This window comes from Chanodichthys erythropterus, chromosome 14 (assembly GCF_024489055.1).
Source record: "Chanodichthys erythropterus isolate Z2021 chromosome 14, ASM2448905v1, whole genome shotgun sequence".
In the NCBI taxonomy this organism is placed as follows: Eukaryota; Metazoa; Chordata; class Actinopteri; order Cypriniformes; family Xenocyprididae; genus Chanodichthys; species Chanodichthys erythropterus.
Window position 1 is genome coordinate 17153350 of NC_090234.1, and position 20269 is coordinate 17173618.

The 20269-nt window shown below is 34.3% G+C and overlaps 1 protein-coding gene across 1 annotated transcript in view; it reads left to right on the forward strand.

Annotated features, from left to right (window-relative positions):
* col28a2a (collagen, type XXVIII, alpha 2a) overlaps positions 1 to 20269 on the forward strand; it is a 51494-nt gene that overhangs the window by 26672 nt on the left and 4553 nt on the right. The window contains exons 15-34 of the mRNA XM_067410259.1: positions 1220 to 1288; positions 1622 to 1690; positions 5192 to 5260; positions 5372 to 5440; positions 6034 to 6105; positions 6291 to 6359; positions 6511 to 6582; positions 7437 to 7505; positions 7667 to 7735; positions 11127 to 11195; positions 11342 to 11410; positions 11850 to 11918; positions 12108 to 12176; positions 13058 to 13126; positions 13384 to 13464; positions 13578 to 13613; positions 15077 to 15113; positions 15201 to 15758; positions 17426 to 17673; positions 17758 to 17968. Of these exons, the coding sequence (XP_067266360.1) occupies positions 1220 to 1288; positions 1622 to 1690; positions 5192 to 5260; positions 5372 to 5440; positions 6034 to 6105; positions 6291 to 6359; positions 6511 to 6582; positions 7437 to 7505; positions 7667 to 7735; positions 11127 to 11195; positions 11342 to 11410; positions 11850 to 11918; positions 12108 to 12176; positions 13058 to 13126; positions 13384 to 13464; positions 13578 to 13613; positions 15077 to 15113; positions 15201 to 15758; positions 17426 to 17673; positions 17758 to 17968 (2143 nt within the window). The remainder of the gene's footprint in view (positions 1 to 1219; positions 1289 to 1621; positions 1691 to 5191; positions 5261 to 5371; positions 5441 to 6033; positions 6106 to 6290; positions 6360 to 6510; positions 6583 to 7436; positions 7506 to 7666; positions 7736 to 11126; positions 11196 to 11341; positions 11411 to 11849; positions 11919 to 12107; positions 12177 to 13057; positions 13127 to 13383; positions 13465 to 13577; positions 13614 to 15076; positions 15114 to 15200; positions 15759 to 17425; positions 17674 to 17757; positions 17969 to 20269) is intronic.

Consider the following 20269-nt stretch of genomic DNA (forward strand, 5'->3'; position numbering starts at 1 on the left):
CCTGGAGATTTGTAGCAGCCAAAGGGAATCTCACAAGATCTAAGTAAACAAATTCGACACTTGTAATTATTTTAATATACTTCATTAGAGGCTCAAAGCCCTTGGTAAATCCTCATTTCAAAACCCAAGGCTATTAATTAATGTGTGTTCACAGATAAATTAGCTGAGCATTACCAGCTGGAGAACACGAGACAGAATTTAATGGATTTCCTTGACCTCTATTAAGCCTCTTTGTAATGTTAGAAGTCTAAGTAGATCTTCAGTACATCAAAGCCAGAACTGCATATAAAATATTACCATAAGTGAAAAATATAGCAAAGAAACTTGATTCACGTCTGTATGTCTGTACCTCAGCACTTTGAAAACCTTCATACAGTAGCTAAACTAAATTATGTCATTACTTTGTGATATTTCGTATTCATGATGATGCAAACAAGTTAAGTTTTGAACCGATACATGCAAACAATTTGAACTGATTCACAGGAATGAACTGAACTTATCAGCTCTAACACCATTTTTGCTTCTGAAGTTCATTATTAAAACATCTCATCATGAAATGTTTTGTCATTTGGAGTGCTTTAGATATATCAAATGCAAAGCATTATCATAAATCTTTATAATATTCCTTTAAGTATTATTGTTATCTAAAACCTTTAAAAATAAGTTTTCAACTAACTGAAATAAAGTTTAAATATGTTGAAGTACTAAAATTATTAAAATGAAATATAAATAAATAAAAACTAAATATAAATATAAAAAACAAATAAGAATGATAAAAGCAAATGAGAAAATTACTAAAATTAAAATAAAAACTGAAAATATAAAAATAAAAGCTAATTTAAAATATTACCAAATACTACAATAGTATATAAATAATACCAAAATAATACTGGAATTCATCAGTGGTGAAGGTTCTATATTGATTAAGTAGTGTTTATTATATTAAAATAAATCCAAGATAAACAAATCCTGGATTAGCTCTAATTTATTCCTTATCAGTTCAACCTGCCATCAGACAAATTGAGCCACTTTGGAAAAACAACAATTGAGGCTCACTGAGGGATTGCACTGTATTATTATCAGTCTGAAATCCTTTAATGAGCATTTTCAATAGACAAAGAAGCAATATGTGCAGTGCAGTAAATGCATCTGAATGGCAAAGAAAGGGAGGTTAGTATTTCAGAGACGCTGGGCTGATGACGCCTCTTTTGTTTGACAGGGGGACCGTGGTCTGGAAGGGCCGAAGGGACCAAGAGGACAACCGGGCCTGGGAATCAAAGGCAATAAGGTGGGCTGTAAATATATTAGCCCATGAATGGGATTCACACAACCACACCATCTATGACACACAAAAGACTTAATGAAGTATGTAAAGTGGCCCTACGTTCCCATTAACATGCTGTGATAGAGGGCGAGAAAGAGCAGATGGGAGGGCAGTACAGCTCAAGTTACTGTGGGAAAAAATGAGTCCTGCTCACCTGCTAGTAGAGAAATAAAACACCAGTCATTTCCTATGCTCAAAGTATACAGGTTATTATTCTCATAAGTTCATTATCAGAATATTTTAGAGCTGTTTTATTCGGTTCTATCTGAAACTGACCCATCCTCTTTGTGTCTTCAGGGTGAGCTTGGGCCTCCAGGTTTGCCAGGACCAGTTGGACTTACAGGGCTTGGCATTCAGGGAGAAAAGGTGATATGACTTGACTTATGTGTGTTTAACTGTCCTTGACTTATTTACAGAGTCCAGTGAATTGAGAAGAAGTACATGGATGAATATGAAGCGGCATTATTTTGTAACATATATAGGGCCAGATTTACTAACAGGTTGCACCAGGTCATACCCTGTTTTGGCGTTAAAAACTACTGTCAGGATTTGCTAAAGACATACAGTGAAAAATCAGCACTGAAAAGGCGTGGACATAGCTGTTTTTGTACCTGACATTATTGCATATGCATTTGTAGGAGTTTCCCTTTCAGATGCTAATTTTATGGAAGGATAGTATTTACATGAATCATGCGAGGTGATTTACTAAGGTTTGCACAAGTCAATTTACTGGTATTTGCACCATCATTTACTGCCCCAAGAAAGCATGTTCTAAACCAGACGCTAATTTGCGCTGCTCTTGGTAGATGTTGTTGGTCATTATGGAAATGATCCGACTGCATCTGTGTTCTTTAATTTGCGCGTCGTCAGTTGATTACACACAGAACTCTCCACTCCCATCGTGCTTTTATGGAATTGCGTGCTAATTTGCCTTTTAGTAACATGGCAATAGCCCCATAGTGTCCTTTTCAGTTAAACTGCACCTTTTAAGGTCTTAAAAAATACCCTCTCTCTACTTGGCCTACTATATATATTTATATATATAATTCCAAATAATGTTTTCCATTTTAATACCAAAACCATAAAAAATCCAACATGTTCTCCAACCAATACGCCTATAAAGGTTGTTTGTCACTTCTCTGAAATACGACCCATATGAGCGTTTGCTAAAGTAGCGCCCCTATCAACAACAGGACACAATTTTAATGCATTGTTCCCTTTTATCTGCATCATATTTCGGGTTTCGCGTAGCTCAATTGGCAGAGCATTGCAATAACATTATGCAATCATGTGATCATGCGATCGTGGGTTCGATCCCAGGGAACAAGTGCTCATAAAGTGTATATGCAGTCTAAATCACTAAGGGTAGGTTTAGGGGGTCATTTCATTACGACAGACGTAAGACGACACTCTCATTATTTTTACGCCAGCTAGAGGGCGCATGACTTTAAAACGTAAATATAGGTCATACTGTAACAACCTATAGGGTCGTTTTTTTTGTTTGTTTTTTTAAAGGACAGTCTGAAAAAATCATGAAAGACTTTTCCTGTTTTTTTAAATGCAAAAGGTGATTATTTTGAGATGGTCCTCACTGCAGAACTAAGATCCAGGGGGCGAGGTTGGATCCAGATCCAAATCCTCACACTTTACATATTTCTAAACCTACCCGTCTCCACCCCCTGATCCCATAAACCTACCCGTCTCCACCCTCTGATCCTTAAACCTACCCGTCTCCACCCCCTGATCCCTAAACCTACCCGTCTTCACCCCCTGGATCTGGATCCAACTCTTCCCACTTTACATATCCATAAACCTACCCGTCTCTACCCCGATTTCTAAACCTACCCATCTCCACCCCCTAATTCCTAAACCTACCCGTCTTCACCCCCTGGATCTGGATCCAACTCCTCCCACTTTACATATCCATAAACCTACCCATCTCCACCCCCTGATTCCTAAACCTACACGTCTCCACCCCCTGATTCCTAAACTTACTCGGCTCCCCTCTCTGGATCTGGATCCAACTCCTCCCACTTTACATATCCATAAACCTACCCGCCTCTACCCCGATTCCTAAACCTACCCATCTCCACCCACCCCCTGATTCCTAAACCTACCCGTCTCCACCCCCTGATCCCTAAACCTACCCGTCTCCACCCCCTGATCCCTAAACCTACCCGTCTTCACACCCTGGATCTGGATCCAACTCCTCCCACTTTACATATCCATAAACATACCCATCTCTACCCCGTTTCCTAAACCTACCCATCTCCACCCCCTGATTCCTAAACTTACTCGTCTCCCCCCTCTGGATCTGGATCCAACTCCTCCCACTTTACATATTCATAAACCTACCCATCTCCACCCCCTGATTCTTAAACCTACCCGTCTCCACCCCCTGATTCCTAAACCTACCGTCTCTACCAAGATTCCTTAACCTACCTGTCTCCACCCCCTGATTCCTAAACCTACACGTCTCCACCCCCTGATTCCTAAACTTACTCGGCTCCCCTCTCTGGATCTGGATCCAACTCCTCCCACTTTACATATCCATAAACCTACCCGCCTCTACCCTGATTCCTAAACCTACCCATCTCCACCCACCCCCTGATTCCTAAACCTACCCGTCTCCACCCCCTGATCCCTAAACCTACCCGTCTTCACACCCTGGATCTGGATCCAACTCCTCCCACTTTACATATCCATAAACGTACCCATCTCTACCCCGATACCTAAACCTATCCATCTCCACCACCTGATTCCTAAACTTACTCGTCTCCCCCCTCTGGATCTGGATCCAACTCCTCCCACTTTACATATTCATAAACCTACCCATCTCCACCCCCTGATTCTTAAACCTACCTGTCTCCACCCCCTGATTCCTAAACTTACTCGTCTCCCCCCTCTGGATCTGGATCCAACTCCTCCCACTTTACATATCCATAAACATACCCGTCTCTACCCCGATTCCTAAACCTACCCGTCTCCACCCCCTGATTCCTAAACCTACCCGTCTTCACCCCCTGGATCTGGATCCGACTCCTCCCACTTTACATATTCATAAACCTACCCATCTCCACCCCCTGATTCCTAAACCTACCCGTCTCTACCCGGATTCCTAAACCTACCCATCTCCACCCCCTGATTCCTAAACTTACTCATCTCCCCCCTCTGGATCTGGATCCAACTCTCCCACTTTACATATTCATAAACCTACCCATCTCCACCCCCTGATTCCTAAACCTACCCGTCTCTACCCCGATTCCTAAACCTACCCATCTCCACCCCCTGATTCCTAAACCTACCCGTCTCTACCCCGATTCCTAAACCTACCCGTCTCCACCCCCTGATTCCTAAACCTACCCATCTCCACCCCCTGATTCCTAAACCTACCCGTCTTCGCCCCCTGGATCTGGATCCAACTCCTCCCACTTTACATATTCATAAACCTACCCATCTCCACCCCCTGATTCCTAAACCTACCCGTCTCTACCCCGATTCCTAAACCTACCCATCTCCACCCCCTGATTCCTAAACTTACTCATCTCCCCCCTCTGGATCTGGATCCAACTCTCCCACTTTACATATTCATAAACCTACCCATCTCCACCCCCTGATTCCTAAACCTACCCGTCTCTACCCCGATTCCTAAACCTACCCATCTCCACCCCCTGATTCCTAAACCTACCCGTCTCTACCCCGATTCCTAAACCTACCCGTCTCCACCCCCTGATTCCTAAACCTACCCATCTCCACCCCCTGGATCTGGATCTCGTGTTCTGCAGTGAGGAGCTACTGATTATTTCTAGCACAATTATTATTAGTGAGTGATCTTGGGATTTCTAATGTATTCTTTCTCAATATCAGGGTGTTGAGGGTCCGAGGGGGCCTCCAGGAGGTAGAGGACCACCAGGAGAGGGCTTCTCTGGTCCCAAGGTTGGTACTGCTAAAGACTGATAAGAATAATGTAATTCATGGAAAACTGTAAAAGGAAGTGTTACATTTGTTCTTGGCTTAATCTTTTGACTATTTTCCATTTTTTCCTAGGGAGATCAAGGTTTACCAGGCGAGATGGGGGCGCCAGGAGAGAGAGGGCAGGGTGAACCTGGAGCAAAGGTTTGTATTCTTAATAATCTCAACAAAAAGGTCCATTCAGGATGGAAGCAAATTTTAGACCATGATGAATAATTTAGGTGATACTAGGGATGTGCCTGAAGCCTAATTCTGAATTTGGAAATGCATGGATAATGATTAACACATTCTACGGAGCCCCTAAAGGGACATAGTTAGGCTTGCTGCGGGACATTTACATCACAGTTGATCAGATTTCACTTATCACGTGAAGAGATGACAGACAAGACGATATCGGAGGATTTGGTCATTGACAAATAGCTTATCCTGTAAAAGGTGCGATCAGAACCTGTGCTCCCTATACACAGAGTACACATGATCATGAATTAGAAAGCAAAAGTAAAAAGCAAACTTGCATTCAAAAGTGATTACAAAAGCACGCTTATTGATAGCAGCTCCCTGATGTCTGCAAATTATATACAATATAATTACACAACTATATAATTGCGAGAGCACTCAAAAGCATTGAAATAAATTTTTTCCATCGCTCCATAGAATGCGTCATTTCCTTTCCGAACATAGTATTCAGCTTCGAGCACATCCCTAGGTGATTCTAAGTACTGATATTATTTCTTCAGGGTGAGCCTGGTGCATCTGGACTGGCTGGGGTGCCTGGACTTCCCGGGGAGGATGGTGCTCCAGGACAAAAGGTAACTCAACTTTCTGATGTCTGGACTGGTGTGAAGTCATCTATTTTGGAGGGTTCTGCTTTTTAAAATTTTCTCTTAGATATCTGATTTGTCTCTCAGTAAATAAGTAAACTGGATATTGAATGCATTGCAAAACCTCATGGGTAAGACTTTATATTCCTTCTATTGTGTTTCTCTTCAATCAGGGTGAGCCTGGGGCATCAGGTTTGAGGGGACCTGAAGGGGCTCCAGGAATTGGCACTCAAGGAGAGAAGGTACTTCATTCATTAAGCTTTTTAATATTGAATAGTGTCAAAGTTTCTTTCTGTATGAGTGTCTTGTGATTGGTTGATGTCAAAAAAGGCGATATCATGTGTCATTACATCAGTATGTGTTGATTGATATTCTATGTTGTAATCTTAATAGGGAGATCAGGGCCAACGTGGCGTTCGAGGGTTGCCAGGTTCTCCTGGTATAAGTGGCCCGTCAGGATCAAAGGTGAGAATATCTAAAAACAAAATAAAGCACAACTTTGGTTCTGGAAGTAGATTCTCAATTCCTCCATAGGCATTACAAAAAATGATTTAATAACATGACAAATAACTAAGCAATGAACTAAAGCAACCAAGTCCAAGATGAGTTACAACATGAATGAAAAGTATATGAAAATCAAGGATAGAGACAAAAATGCTCATGAAGCCGCGCAAATTATTTTTCCAATATAACTACTGACTTGCAGTCATTGAGCATAATTATAAAATACAGTATATTTTACAATATATGCACTACCGCAGTACTGTTCAAAAGTTTGGGGTCAAAGAAATTAATATTTATATTCAGCAGTGATGCATAAAATTCAACAAAAGTGAGAGTGAAGACTTTTATAATGTAAGTTATTTATATTTCAAATGAATGCTGTACTTTGTATTCAATCCTGGGGGAAAAAAACAATTATTTTAAATTGTAATAATATTTCACAGTATTACTGTTTTACTGTATTTTTAATCGAATAAATGCAGCCTTGGTGAGATATTTAAAAATCGTACAGACCCAGACTTTTGAACGGTAGTATACGTTTATTGTAAAAGTTTTTTCTTAAATTCAAAAGAATGTATAGGGAGAAAAAGAATGCAGTTTCCGGAACCTTACTGTTGTGCTCTACAGAGAATAACTAAAGGAACTAAATATAATAATATTTTAATGAAATGTGAGAAAAACTGCATGATTTTTTGGCTCCAAGCGTACAAAACTATTCATTGTTTGACGTAACAGTGCAATAAAATGCTTGTGGTTTTTCACATAGTAGAAGCACTGCAGTTACGTCATAGGAACATTATACTGTTTCTTTTCAGGGAGAGCCAGGTGTACCAGGAAGGCTGGGAATGCCGGGATTACCTGGACGAGCTCTTGCAGGACCAAAGGTAAGAAAGCCAAGCTACTACAACTGTGCCACACCCTACAGGCTGGAAGGCCCACTGCCAACACAATGAATCAGAACGTTTCTGTTTCACATTCATCATAGCCAACTTAGCTATAAAACAGAGTTAAGAAATGTTATGACCTCATCTCCTTTTGTCTTCAGGGTGATGTGGGCCCCACGGGTCCTCCCGGACCGATTGGAGAGACTGGTTACGGATTGCCTGGTCCAAAGGTGCGACTTTTTAATCTGTAGAACACTGAAGAAAATGAGCAAAAGAGATTTTTTAATTACCAGTGAAAAGTTTGTAATAGTTGAGATTTTTTAATTACCAGTGAAAAGTTTGGAATAATTGAGATTTTATTAATTACCGGTAAAAAGTTCAGAATAATTAAGAGTTGTTAATTACCAGTTAAAATATTTTGAATAATTTAGATTTTTTAAAATTACTGGTAAAAAGTTTGGAATAATTACGTTTTTTTAATTACCAGTTAAAAAATTGGAAATAATTGAGATTTTTTAATTACCAGTTAAAAACTTTGAATAATTGAGATTTTTTAAATTACTGGTGAAAAGTTCGGTATAATTGAGATTTTTTAAATTACCAGTAAAAATTTGGAATAATTGAGATTTTTTTAATTACTGGTGAAAAGTTTGGAATAATTGAGATTTTTTCAATTACCAGTAAAAATTTGGAATAATTGAGATTTTTTTAATTACCAGTAAAAATTTGGAATAATTGAGATTTTTTTAATTACCAGTAAAAATTTGGAATAATTGAGATTTTTTAATTACTGGTGAAAAGTTCAGAATAATTGAGATTTTTTAAATTACCAGTAAAAATTTGGAATAACTGAGATTTTTTAATTACTGGTGAAATGTTCGGAATAATTGAGATTTTTTAATTACTGGTGAAAAGTTCGGAATAATTGAGATTTTTTTAATTACCAGTAAAAATTTGGAATAATTGAGATTTTTTAAATTACCAGTAAAAATTTGGAATAATTGAGATTTTTTTAATTACTGGTGAAAAGTTTGGAATAACTAAGATTTTTTAATAACTGGTGAAAAGTTTGGAATAATTGAGATTTTTTTAATTACTGGTGAAAAGTTTGGAATAATTGAGATTTTTTTAATTACTGGTGAAAATTTGGTATAATTGAGATTTTTTTAATTACTGGTGAAAAGTTTGGAATAATTGAGATTTTTTTAATTACTGGTGAAAAGTTTGGAATAATTGAGATTTTTTTAATTACTGGTGAAAAGTTTGGAATAATTGAGATTTTTTAAATTACCAGTAAAAATTTGGAATAATTGAGATTTTTTTAATTACCGGTAAACATTTGGAATAATTGAGATTTTTTAAATTACTGGTGAAAAGTTTGGAATAATTGAGATTTTTTAAATTACCAGTAAAAATTTTGAATTATTGAGATTTTTTAATTACTGGTGAAAAGTTTGGAATAATTGAGATTTTTTAAATTACCAGTAAAAATTTGGAATAATTGAGATTTTTTAATTACTGGTGAAAAATTTGGAATAATTGAGATTTTTTAATTACTGGTGAAAAGTTCAGAATAATAGAGATTTTTTAATTACTGGTGAAAAGTTCTGAATAATTGAGATTTTTTAAATTACCGGTAAAAAGTTTAGAATAATTGAGATTTTTTAATTACTGGTGAAAAGTTTTGAATTACTAAGATTTTTTAATTACTGGTGAAAAGTTTGGAATAACTAAGATTTTTTTAATAACTGGTGAAAAGTTTGGAATAATTGAGATTTTTTTAATTACTGGTGAAAATTTGGAATAATTGAGATTTTTTTAATTACTGGTGAAAAGTTTGGAATAATTGAGATTTTTTAATTACTGGTGAAAAGTTTGGAATAATTGAGATTTTTTTAATTACTGGTGAAAAGTTTGGAATAATTGAGATTTTTTTAATTACCGGTAAACATTTGGAATAATTGAGATTTTTTAAATTACTGGTGAAAAGTTTGGAATAATTGAGATTTTTTAAATTACCAGTAAAAATTTTGAATAATTGAGATTTTTTAAATTACCAGTAAAAATTTTGAATAATTGAGATTTTTTAATTACTGGTGAAAAGTTTGGAATAATTGAGATTTTTCAAATTACCAGTAAAAATTTGGAATAATTGAGATTTTTTAATTACTGGTGAAAAATTTGGAATAATTGAGATTTTTTAATTACTGGTGAAAAGTTCAGAATAATTGAGATTTTTTAATTACTGGTGAAAAGTTTGGAATAATTGAAATTTTTTAATTACTGGTGAAAAGTTCTGAATAATTGAGATTTTTTAAATTACCGGTAAAAAGTTTGGAATAATTGAGATTTTTTAATTACTGGTGAAAAGTTTGGAATAACTAAGATTTTTTAATTACTGGTGAAAAGTTTGGAATAACTAAGATTTTTTATTTACTGGTGAAAAGTTTGGAATAACTAAGATTTTTTAAATTACCGGTAAAAAGTTTGGAATAATTGAGATTTTTTTAATTACTGGTGAAAAGTTTGGAATAACTAAGATTTTTTAATAACTGGTGAAAAGTTTGGAATAATTGAGATTTTTTTAATTACTGGTGAAAATTTGGAATAATTGAGATTTTTTTAATTACTGGTGAAAAGTTTGGAATAATTGAGATTTTTTAATTACTGGTGAAAAGTTTGGAATAATTGAGATTTTTTAATTACTGGTGAAAAGTTTGGAATAATTGAGATTTTTTAATTACTGGTGAAAAGTTTGGAATAATTGAGATTTTTTAATTACTGGTGAAAAGTTTGGAATAATTGAGATTTTTTAATTACTGGTGAAAAGTTTGGAATAATTGAGATTTTTTAATTACTGGTGAAAAGTTCGGAATAATTGAGATTTTTTAATTACTGGTGAAAAGTTTGGAATAATTGAGATTTTTTAATTACTGGTGAAAAGTTTGGAATAATTGAGATTTTTTTAATTACTGGTGAAAAGTTTGGAATAATTGAGATTTTTTTAATTACCGGTAAACATTTGGAATAATTGAGATTTTTTAAATGACCAGTAAAAATTTGGAATAATTGAGATTTTTTAATTACTGGTGAAAAGTTTGGAATAATTGAGATTTTTTAAATTACCAGTAAAAATTTGGAATAATTGAGATTTTTTAATTACTGGTGAAAAGTTTGGAATAATTGAGATTCTTTAATGTTTTTGAAAGAAATCTCTCCTGCTCACCAAGGCTGCATTTATTTAATCAAAAATACAGTAATCAGTGATACTGTAAAAAAAAAAAAAATTATAAAAAAAATAACTGTTTTTGTAATATATTTTAAAATGTAATTTATTTATGTGATCAAAGAAATAGAAATAGAAAGCAGAAATCATCCTAATATGCTGATTTGCTGCTCTGTTATTATCAGTTTAAATTGTAATGTTGTTTCACAACATTGCTGTTTTTACTGCATTTTCAATCAAATAAATGCAGCCTTCGTGAATATAGATATATTTTTATTCTTATATATTCCGTATATATATATATATATATATATATATATATATATATATAGATATATATATATATATATATATATATATATATATATTCTCCCTTATCACATCATCACATTTAGGGTGATCGAGGTAACCCAGGTCCACCCGGACCGTTTGGGCCTAAAGGTGAAGGATTTCCTGGTCCAGTGGTAAGCAGTTTTTACATCCATATTTAAAGCATCACTGCATGCTCATACATCACCCAAAAGATACATTTCTAAGTCTTTTTTTTATCAAAGTTCCTTTACTACGGTTTGTTGCTAGGTTAGTGAGCAGGTGTGTTTACCTTATACAGGGTATGCCCGGTTTACCAGGTCCACAAGGTGAGCCCGGCCCTGAGGGCATTGGTCTTCCTGGACCAAAGGTGAAGTTACCTTTTAAACTTGGCACAGCATGCATTTATGATGACATATGAGGGTAATTTCTGACTATCACAAAAAAAAGCCCTGTAAAAACTGATTATCAATTAAATCAATATTCAATAAATCAGTATTCAATATTCAACTGTTTTGTTTCAAAAATATTTAAATTAAAGAAAGGACAAAAAATCGCCAATATTTAAATTCTGCTAGTTTATGTTTTTTTGGTTTGCCTACAGTAGATGTTGATTTTTTTGCTATGTCTAACTTATAAAAAGTAGTTAAATTATTTAAAAGTCACACTTTTATTGTAATAAAACAAAGCAAACTAATGATTATGTGGCAAATATTACAGAAATACAGTTCAATTATATTAAGTAGGGGAACATGAACATGTACTGCATAGTAAATGGCGGTTTCGGTAAAACTTTAATTTCTCTTCAGGGAGATGTCGGATTCAGGGGTTTGCCTGGTTTGCCAGGACCACCTGGTGAAGGACTGCAGGGACAGCCGGTAAGATTGATAGTCATCCCATGAATCTCCCTGACTAGAGTAATGAAAGTGTGATACTGCACACCTCACAGGTCCAGAACAAGAGGTCTGAACACACATGCATTGGGACTCTGTCTGTGTTGCTGTGGTGATTGAGGAAGACAAGCTGTCTGTTCTGCCCTTATTAATCCTGCTGTATTGCTGTTTCAGGGCAACATGGGAAGACCAGGTCCTCCAGGGCCACACGGACCCCCAGGGGAAGGTATTCAGGGGCCCAAAGTAGGTTAACAATCTACTACCTGAAATATAGCTTAAATAATTATACATTGATATTTTTCAGCAGTTTGGTGACATTCCAACTTCTTTATTTACTCTGAAATGGCTTAAAAAGTTTTTTGTTTTCACAAAGACGAAGCAAAATGTATATTATCAGTGAAAAGTTTGGTAATCAAGATGTTTTTTATACTCAAGCAAGCATGCATTTGAAAAATTGTGAAATATTATTACAGTTTAAAATAACTGTTTTCTGTTTGAATATTCCTGTGATCAAAGCTGAATGTTCAGCATCATTACTCCAGTCTTCAGTGTCACATGATCCTTCAGAAATCATTCTAATATGCTGATTTGCTGCTCAAGAAACATTTCTGATCATTATCAATGTTGAAAACTTTCAATTCACCATTGGATAGAAGCGTCAAAAAACATTTTAACATTGAAAATAATAAGAACCGTTATTAAAAATAATAATTGATGATAACTGAGCACCAAATCAGCATATTAGAATGATTTCTGAAGGATCATGTGACAATGAAACTGGAGCTTTGCATCACAGGAATAAATATGTATATATTTATTCCTATAAATATATAATAATATTTCACAATACTACTGTTGTACTGTATTTTGATCACATAAATACAGCCTTGATGAGCATAAGAGACAAAAACATTCAAAAATCTACCAGTAGTGTACTTTAAAAATAATCAAGACACTTTTTAAAACTAAATTAACAAAAGACATAATTGTTGTGATGTAATTATATATCAGCAGCAAAATCATTAATTATTTAATATTGCCCACCTCTACTAGTGTTGTGTCTAAGTCATGATAACCTGGTTTAAAAAAGAAAATACAATTGAATTGCTTGTTGAATCTTTCAGGGTGATCAGGGGGCTCCTGGAGTGACAGGGCCGAGGGGCCCATCAGGAGAGGGACTCCCAGGCTCCAAGGTGAGACTTTGGTTTAGAAGATGGGGGCGTTATAAACTATACTGGACTCATGAATAAAAGAAGCATGCTACATCACACATAATTTATATGGGCATTTGTATAGATGTCTTAAAGTCACAGTAGCATAAAAAAACAAAATGTTTAGTTCAGGTTAAAATTAATAAGGGTCAGAAAGATTAATGAATTTTTTGATAATGATAAAGTCTATTTTAAGTGTAGCTCAGGTATAAATGTATGCATGTCTCTCTGTCCTGCAGGGTGATCGTGGTTTGCCTGGGGAGAGGGGCTTCAAAGGAACGAAAGGTGACTTTGGTGACCCAGGGACTCCAGGACTAGCTGTGAGTTCATTTAGACACTATAAACCATCTTTTGTGCAAAGAGCAGACAGTGTAAATACTAAATCACATTGTACATTAGTGTGTTTTATGAGTGTTTAAATCTGCTCCTTTAGGGAAGACCAGGAATCAAGGGCGAACAAGGACTCACGGTAAGATCAAATACATTTGCATCTTTTCAATTGATTAATTTTAGTAGATGTTCAATTTAGGAACCACATGCATTGAAAATATTAGCAAATTCAGTATTTTTTAATGATTTTTTTAGAGACAAGACATGATCAAGCTTGTTAAGGTGTTCATTTTAGGAAAACTGCAACGATATGCTTTGTAAATGTGTTTCAATGTTTTTTAGAGGGAAGACAATCAAACTTGAGTTAGTTTTTTGGAAAACTATGCAACTATGTGCATTGTAAATATTAGCAAATACAGTCATTTTTCAATGATTTTTCAAAGAGAAGACATAATCCAGCTGATTAACCTTAACCCTTTTTGAGAATAGACATGAAAATGCACCTTTTCAAACCTAAAAGGTTGTAATGCTTTGGAATATACTGTATACATTTTAAAGAAGACACTCAGCAGATTATTCCTAGTGAATAGCTTCAAATAATGAAAGTATGAAAACGTTATGGAAGTTTATATTTACTATAAATCAAATGTACTGTACTAAACATTTTTATTTTATAATATATATTTTATCAAACAATGTTTACACTAAAATTGCTATCAAATCAAAGACATGTCTAAACAAATTGTGTTCCATACTTGAAGTTGATATCACAAAAATTAAAGTTCCCATGAGATTTTGTTTAGGCGCTGTACCAAAAATATCCACCGGGTGTCACCCACATTCCATTGAAATCTTTTTGATGCACTCTCCTGTAACAAATGTATACATTTCTATGCAAATATCACTAACAATCACCAAATATGCAACCTCGAGTCGAGACCTTTCCGACTATATGTGTTTTGTCAAGATTAGAAAAGGTTTGTACGGAGCTCCGGACATGACATGCAGGGAAAAAATAGCTGGCTAAATTGTTTGCACGATTTACTATTTCGTTCCCTCGAATTGCATGATTTATAAATCAAGGGAATGAAATAGTAAATCGTGCACAAGTTTTAGTAAATCAAGGGAACGAATTAGTAAATTGTGCAATTTTTTTTCTTGCGTGTCATGTGCGGGGCTCCGTAAGTTTTAAATATAAAGTAGTTAAAATAATATTTGTAATATGAAACCTGACACCGCCCACTAGGGGAGGAGCTAAAAGAATTTAGAGTACCATTTCCATGGTAAGGCAACGTCTAATATTTTGTGAAACGGTTTTCACAGGAGGAATTTTGTGTAAGCTTTTGAATGATACCTAATTTATGACAATTATTAAAATATAAATACTACTAAATATGCATCCCGCTAGACAGTTAAGGGGTTAAGGAGTTAATTTTAGGAAAACAACCATATGCATTGTAAATATTAGAAAATTTAGTCACTTTTTAATTATTTTTGAGAGAAGACATAATCAAGCTTGTTAAAGAGTGAATATTAAGAAAATTAAGCAACCATATGCACTCTAAATATTAATAAATTCTATCATTTTTAATGCTTTTTCAGAGAGAAGACATAATCAAGCTGATTAAGGAAATCTGTGGTGAGTTTTAGACTTTAAATATGACAAAGCAAATGATTTGATTATGAAATAAAAGATGCGTTATGATGTGACTTCATATATTTCTAGGATGTGGTATTAAGTGCAAGGAAAGGCCCATGGAGCTGGTGTTTGTGATCGACAGCTCCGAGAGCGTGGGCCCGGAAAACTTTGAGATCATCAAGGACTTTGTCACAGCCTTGGTGGACCGTGTGACAGTGGGCCGTAATGCCACGAGAATTGGTCTCATTCTTTACAGTTTGGACGTCCATCTGGAGTTTAACCTGGCCAGGTATATGACAAAACAGGATGTCAAGAAGGCGATCAGGAACATGCCTTACATGGGAGAGGGCACCTATACTGGCACCGCCATCCGCAAAGCCACACAAGAGGCCTTTTACAGCGCCAGGAACGGCGTCAGAAAAGTAGCCATCGTCATTACGGATGGACAAACGGATAAAAGGGAACCAGTTAAGCTGGATATTGCAGTACGTGAGGCTCAGGTGGCGAATATTGAGATGTATGCGCTGGGTATCGTGAACTCCTCTGACCCAACGCAAGCAGAGTTCCTGAGGGAGCTCAACCTCATTGCCTCTGACCCTGACAGTGAACACATGTTCCTCATTGACGACTACAACACCCTGCCAGGTGAGCATGGAAGAAAAATAGTCTATATGCACAGAGAAATGATTATGTGCTGCATAGTGGCCTGGGTGATATAACTAAAAAATACATTTTATAATATAAAACAATAAACAATAAATTGTATTAAATGTAATATAACAAATAAATAAGTTTTTTTATACAATGATTGTTATAAATTATAAATGTTGACATTTAATAGTCAATAGGCTGAAAAATGTAATAAAAACTATATTTTAAAATATAAAATAATAAATAATAACGTTTTATTAAATAAAATATATAATATAAAATATAACAAATGATGGCAATATTGAATCTTGTCAATAGACTGAAATATAATACGATAATGAAATATGAAATAAAATAATATGGTATAATATAGAATAAAAATAAAAGTTAATAAATATATTTTATATAATTTACAATAAACAAATTGTATTAAATATAATATAACAAATACATATATTTTATATACAATGACTGATATAAAACAAATGTTGAAATAATAGTCAATTTGCTGAAAAATATAATACAATTTTAAAATATAAAATAATAAAATTGTATTTAATACAAAATGTAATATAAAATATAATTTTTATATTTTTTGTTGTTATAAAACAAATGATGGCAATATTTAATCGTGTCGATAAGCTGAAATTTAATACGACAATGAAATATGAAATCATAAAATATTGTATAATATAGAATAATAGAAGTTAAAAAAATTTATTTTATATAATATAAAACGATAAACAATCAATTATATTAAATGTAATATAACAAATAAATATATTTTTTATTCAATGATTGTTATAGAACATAAATATGACATATATACGTAATACTCATATAAGAAAAATTACATTTTAAAATATAAAATAATAAAATTGAATTAAATAAAATATATAATATTAAATATAATTTTTATTTGTTTTTAATAAAACATTTAAATAAATAATAAATTTAAATTAAATGCAATATATATATATATATATATATATATATATAAAATTATTTACACACAAGTTATCAAAAATTCATATTGATGATGAGTATCGTCAATAGGCTGAAAAATATATTAGAAATTATATAATACAAAATAATACATAATACAATTGAATTAAATATATGATTTTATAACAGACATTGTCAGTAATTATACTGAAAATGTGTAATGCAAGAATTAAAATACAGAAAAATCTGAAATAATCAAGGCATGTTTTCTATTTTTATGTTTAACAACTTTTATGCATATGCACCAATATAACAATAAATAGTAATATATACCTACATATAAACATAAAATTTTAATAAATAAAAAACATAAGTCTCTGAGTGGCATTTGAGTGCTGCAAACATTTCTAAAGTTCTGCATCGATTCATTGAAATGGAAATTTTGAACTGATTCCCTAAAATGAATCAATTTTACCCATTTTAACTATTTTTTCCAGACTATTTACATCAGAGATTCTATTTAAACATCTCTACACGAGTCTTAACTCATGCTAAGTTTAATGATACGTTCTTTATTAACGATGTTGCTTAATTTTGTATCAGCAAAGTCATCATTAAGAGTCCTGAATGCAACATTAAAGGAATCCCTGCAGTCATCATTTCAGCAGTTTCAAGCTCAAACTGCATTTTGCTCTGTGTTTGGTCTCTTTATGCAGCTCTGGAGTCTAAACTAGTTAGCCAGTTCTGTGAGGATGAGAACGGGGCCCTTTTCTTCAACCGCATTACCAACAACTTGAACGGAAACAACGGCTATGGCTACAATAATGGCCAAGAAGCTTACTCATACGGGAATCCTGTTTATGGGAACAGATTTCAGGAGGCACTGGACAGATCGGCGGGTCACACCAGAGGCAGAGGACACAGCATACCTCTCCCCATCAACCCCGGCCCTCTCAAAACACAGGTCAACAAACATTACTAACATTTGAATTTCATTTATACTCTAATGCAGAGGGATTTGAACCAGTGTGTTGTGTCTGCTGTGCAGGTGGAGGATGACTTTGAAGGGGAGGATCTTGACATAAAGACACAAACTCAAGGTGGAGGCACTATTGCTGTCGTCAGTAAGACTGTCCAACCTGTACAGCCAGGAACCTCTTCGTCATCATCTTCATCATCAGTATCAGTATCTTCATCAGTGTCAACACATTCTACCTCGGTGAATGTGAACGCAAATCCTCGTCCTGTAGTGATAAAAGGTAATAAGAAAACACATTTCACCACACCAATATTCTCCAACTAAATTGAAAATTCAGTCATTTACTCACCTACATATCAATCCAATTCTACATGCTGTTCTTTTAGGACACCTTATGCCCTTCTATAAAGTCTTGATTCTGTTTTTTTGGTTACTTTAAACTTCAAAAAACACCTTGTTTTTCACATATTTTACATTGTTGCAGCACCTCTCTTCTGAGTCTGTCAGTAACGCTCTGTTTAGTTCCTGCCTCTATGAAGCCCCTCCTTCCAAAAAGCACAATGTGCTCTGATTGGTTGGCTGGACCAGTGTGTTGTGATTGGTCAACTGCTTTGAGCATGTTTCGGAAATGTCACGCTCCTTACCGGAACAGTAGTTTACATGGACACTTTTTCCTTCAATCGGAATGAATTTGTTCAGATTAATGAATCCGAACGCAGTGTTTACTTGAACGCTAAATAAAGTGATGTGCGCATTTATATGACACAAGCTTCTGATCGGATTTAATCTTTTGACATGTGCACACTGCATGGATATACAGAGCTTCTCGCTCTTGTTGCATACAGGGTTCCTACGCGGTTTGGAAAAGTATGGAAAAGTATGGAATTTGATTTGAGTAATTTCCAGGTCTGGAAAAGTATGGAAAAAAGAAATCAGAGTATGGAAAAATATTTGTGTTTCCAGACTGTTGTCTCTATTCAGTTTTCTAATTTATTATACCTGCAAACTAGACACTTTACAACGAAATTAGCTCTTTTGAATCAAAATACATAATTTATGTTAATCGTGTAGATCCGAAGAGGTTTTTTTCAGGGCGAGTGCGTGTCTCAGGATTCTCACAAGAATCGAAAATGGGCTACTTTCCCATAGACTGGAGTGAGTCGTGATCTTTCTTGGTGCTCTGTGGCGTGATAGATCGCTGTAGTGCTCGTGAACCGACCATCTCTTCTGCTTTACTAGTTACAGCACAAAATAAACATGATTGAACATCCGAAGGAATGTTGAAAGATAAAGTACAACTTACTGAATTCTGTATCACATGCAATCGATCAATCATTGTTTCAACTGCAGAAAGGCATCAATAAAACTGTCATCATGTAAAAATATCACATTTAGCCTACCTCAGAAAAGCCGTTCAATGGCCAAAAACTCATTATTCAGCTACAAAAATGAACTTCAAGAGGAGCATTTTTCTAAATATATGCACTATAGGCTATTGCATATTCATTGTATTTGTACTTAACATGTGCTTCGATATTAAATGTATAAATCTGTTTCATGACAGCCACCATTTAAATGTTTAGGCCTAAATAATAAAAAAAAAGAGAAAAATAATTGTCATTAAAAATTTATATAAACTTCCTTATGTGTAATTTAGCCTATATGAAAGTAGCTTGCAAATCAGTTTTAACCAATTATTATAATGATGTACCAGCTGTGGTTCCTTGTATAATTTACAGCATTAGTTGAATTTTTTTTTCTTTGAGGAAATTTGCCATGTACAGTATTTGACCTGATAGGCCGCAAATGAATCAATATTGAATCGAAGGTAATCAAATCAAAATCAAATTTTCAAAATCAAATTTTCAAAATCAAAATTTTCAAAATCAAAATCAAGCAAGCTTCTGAATCAAAATCGCATTCAATTGTGAAATTTGTGTCAATGCTCAGCCATACTGTCATTTTATTATTATTTTTATTTTTTTTACTTGAAGGAAATGTTAGTTTTCCCATTTATGTTGTTGTCAGAGTGCACCAGAATGCTTCATTTACATGTTAAAATCACAAAAATCTTCTCCTGGGGGAGGATGCCCCCAGACCCCCCTACACATCACCTTTTACACCTCTTTTTACTTTGCAGATGTTTATAAACTTGTGAATTTCTAAAATATTTCTAACATTTCTAAAACTGATACTGCGCTTTTGTAGGCTACTCTATAGAAGTGTTTTGATTCCAACAAATACTGACAACAGAACAGAATGGATAAATCAGAGAAGAATGTCTATGAAGTAAATGTGTCGAATTATTAGAATGTTAAACAAATTAAATATTTACGCCTATGTAGCGAGTGGTATGGTCAGAAAGGGAAACAAAGTCACTACCCTTTTAAACAGGGAATATATTAGTACTTGTAGATTAATCCACAACAGAAGTCACACAGCAACGTAGTTTTAAGAAGAGAAGGGCCTAGACGTAAATACTATATACAAAACTTTATTTCAACAATCAAACACTGATTTAAAAATCACTAAAAGACTGTAAGAACCCTACTACAAACATGAAGCAGAGAAAACATAGAAA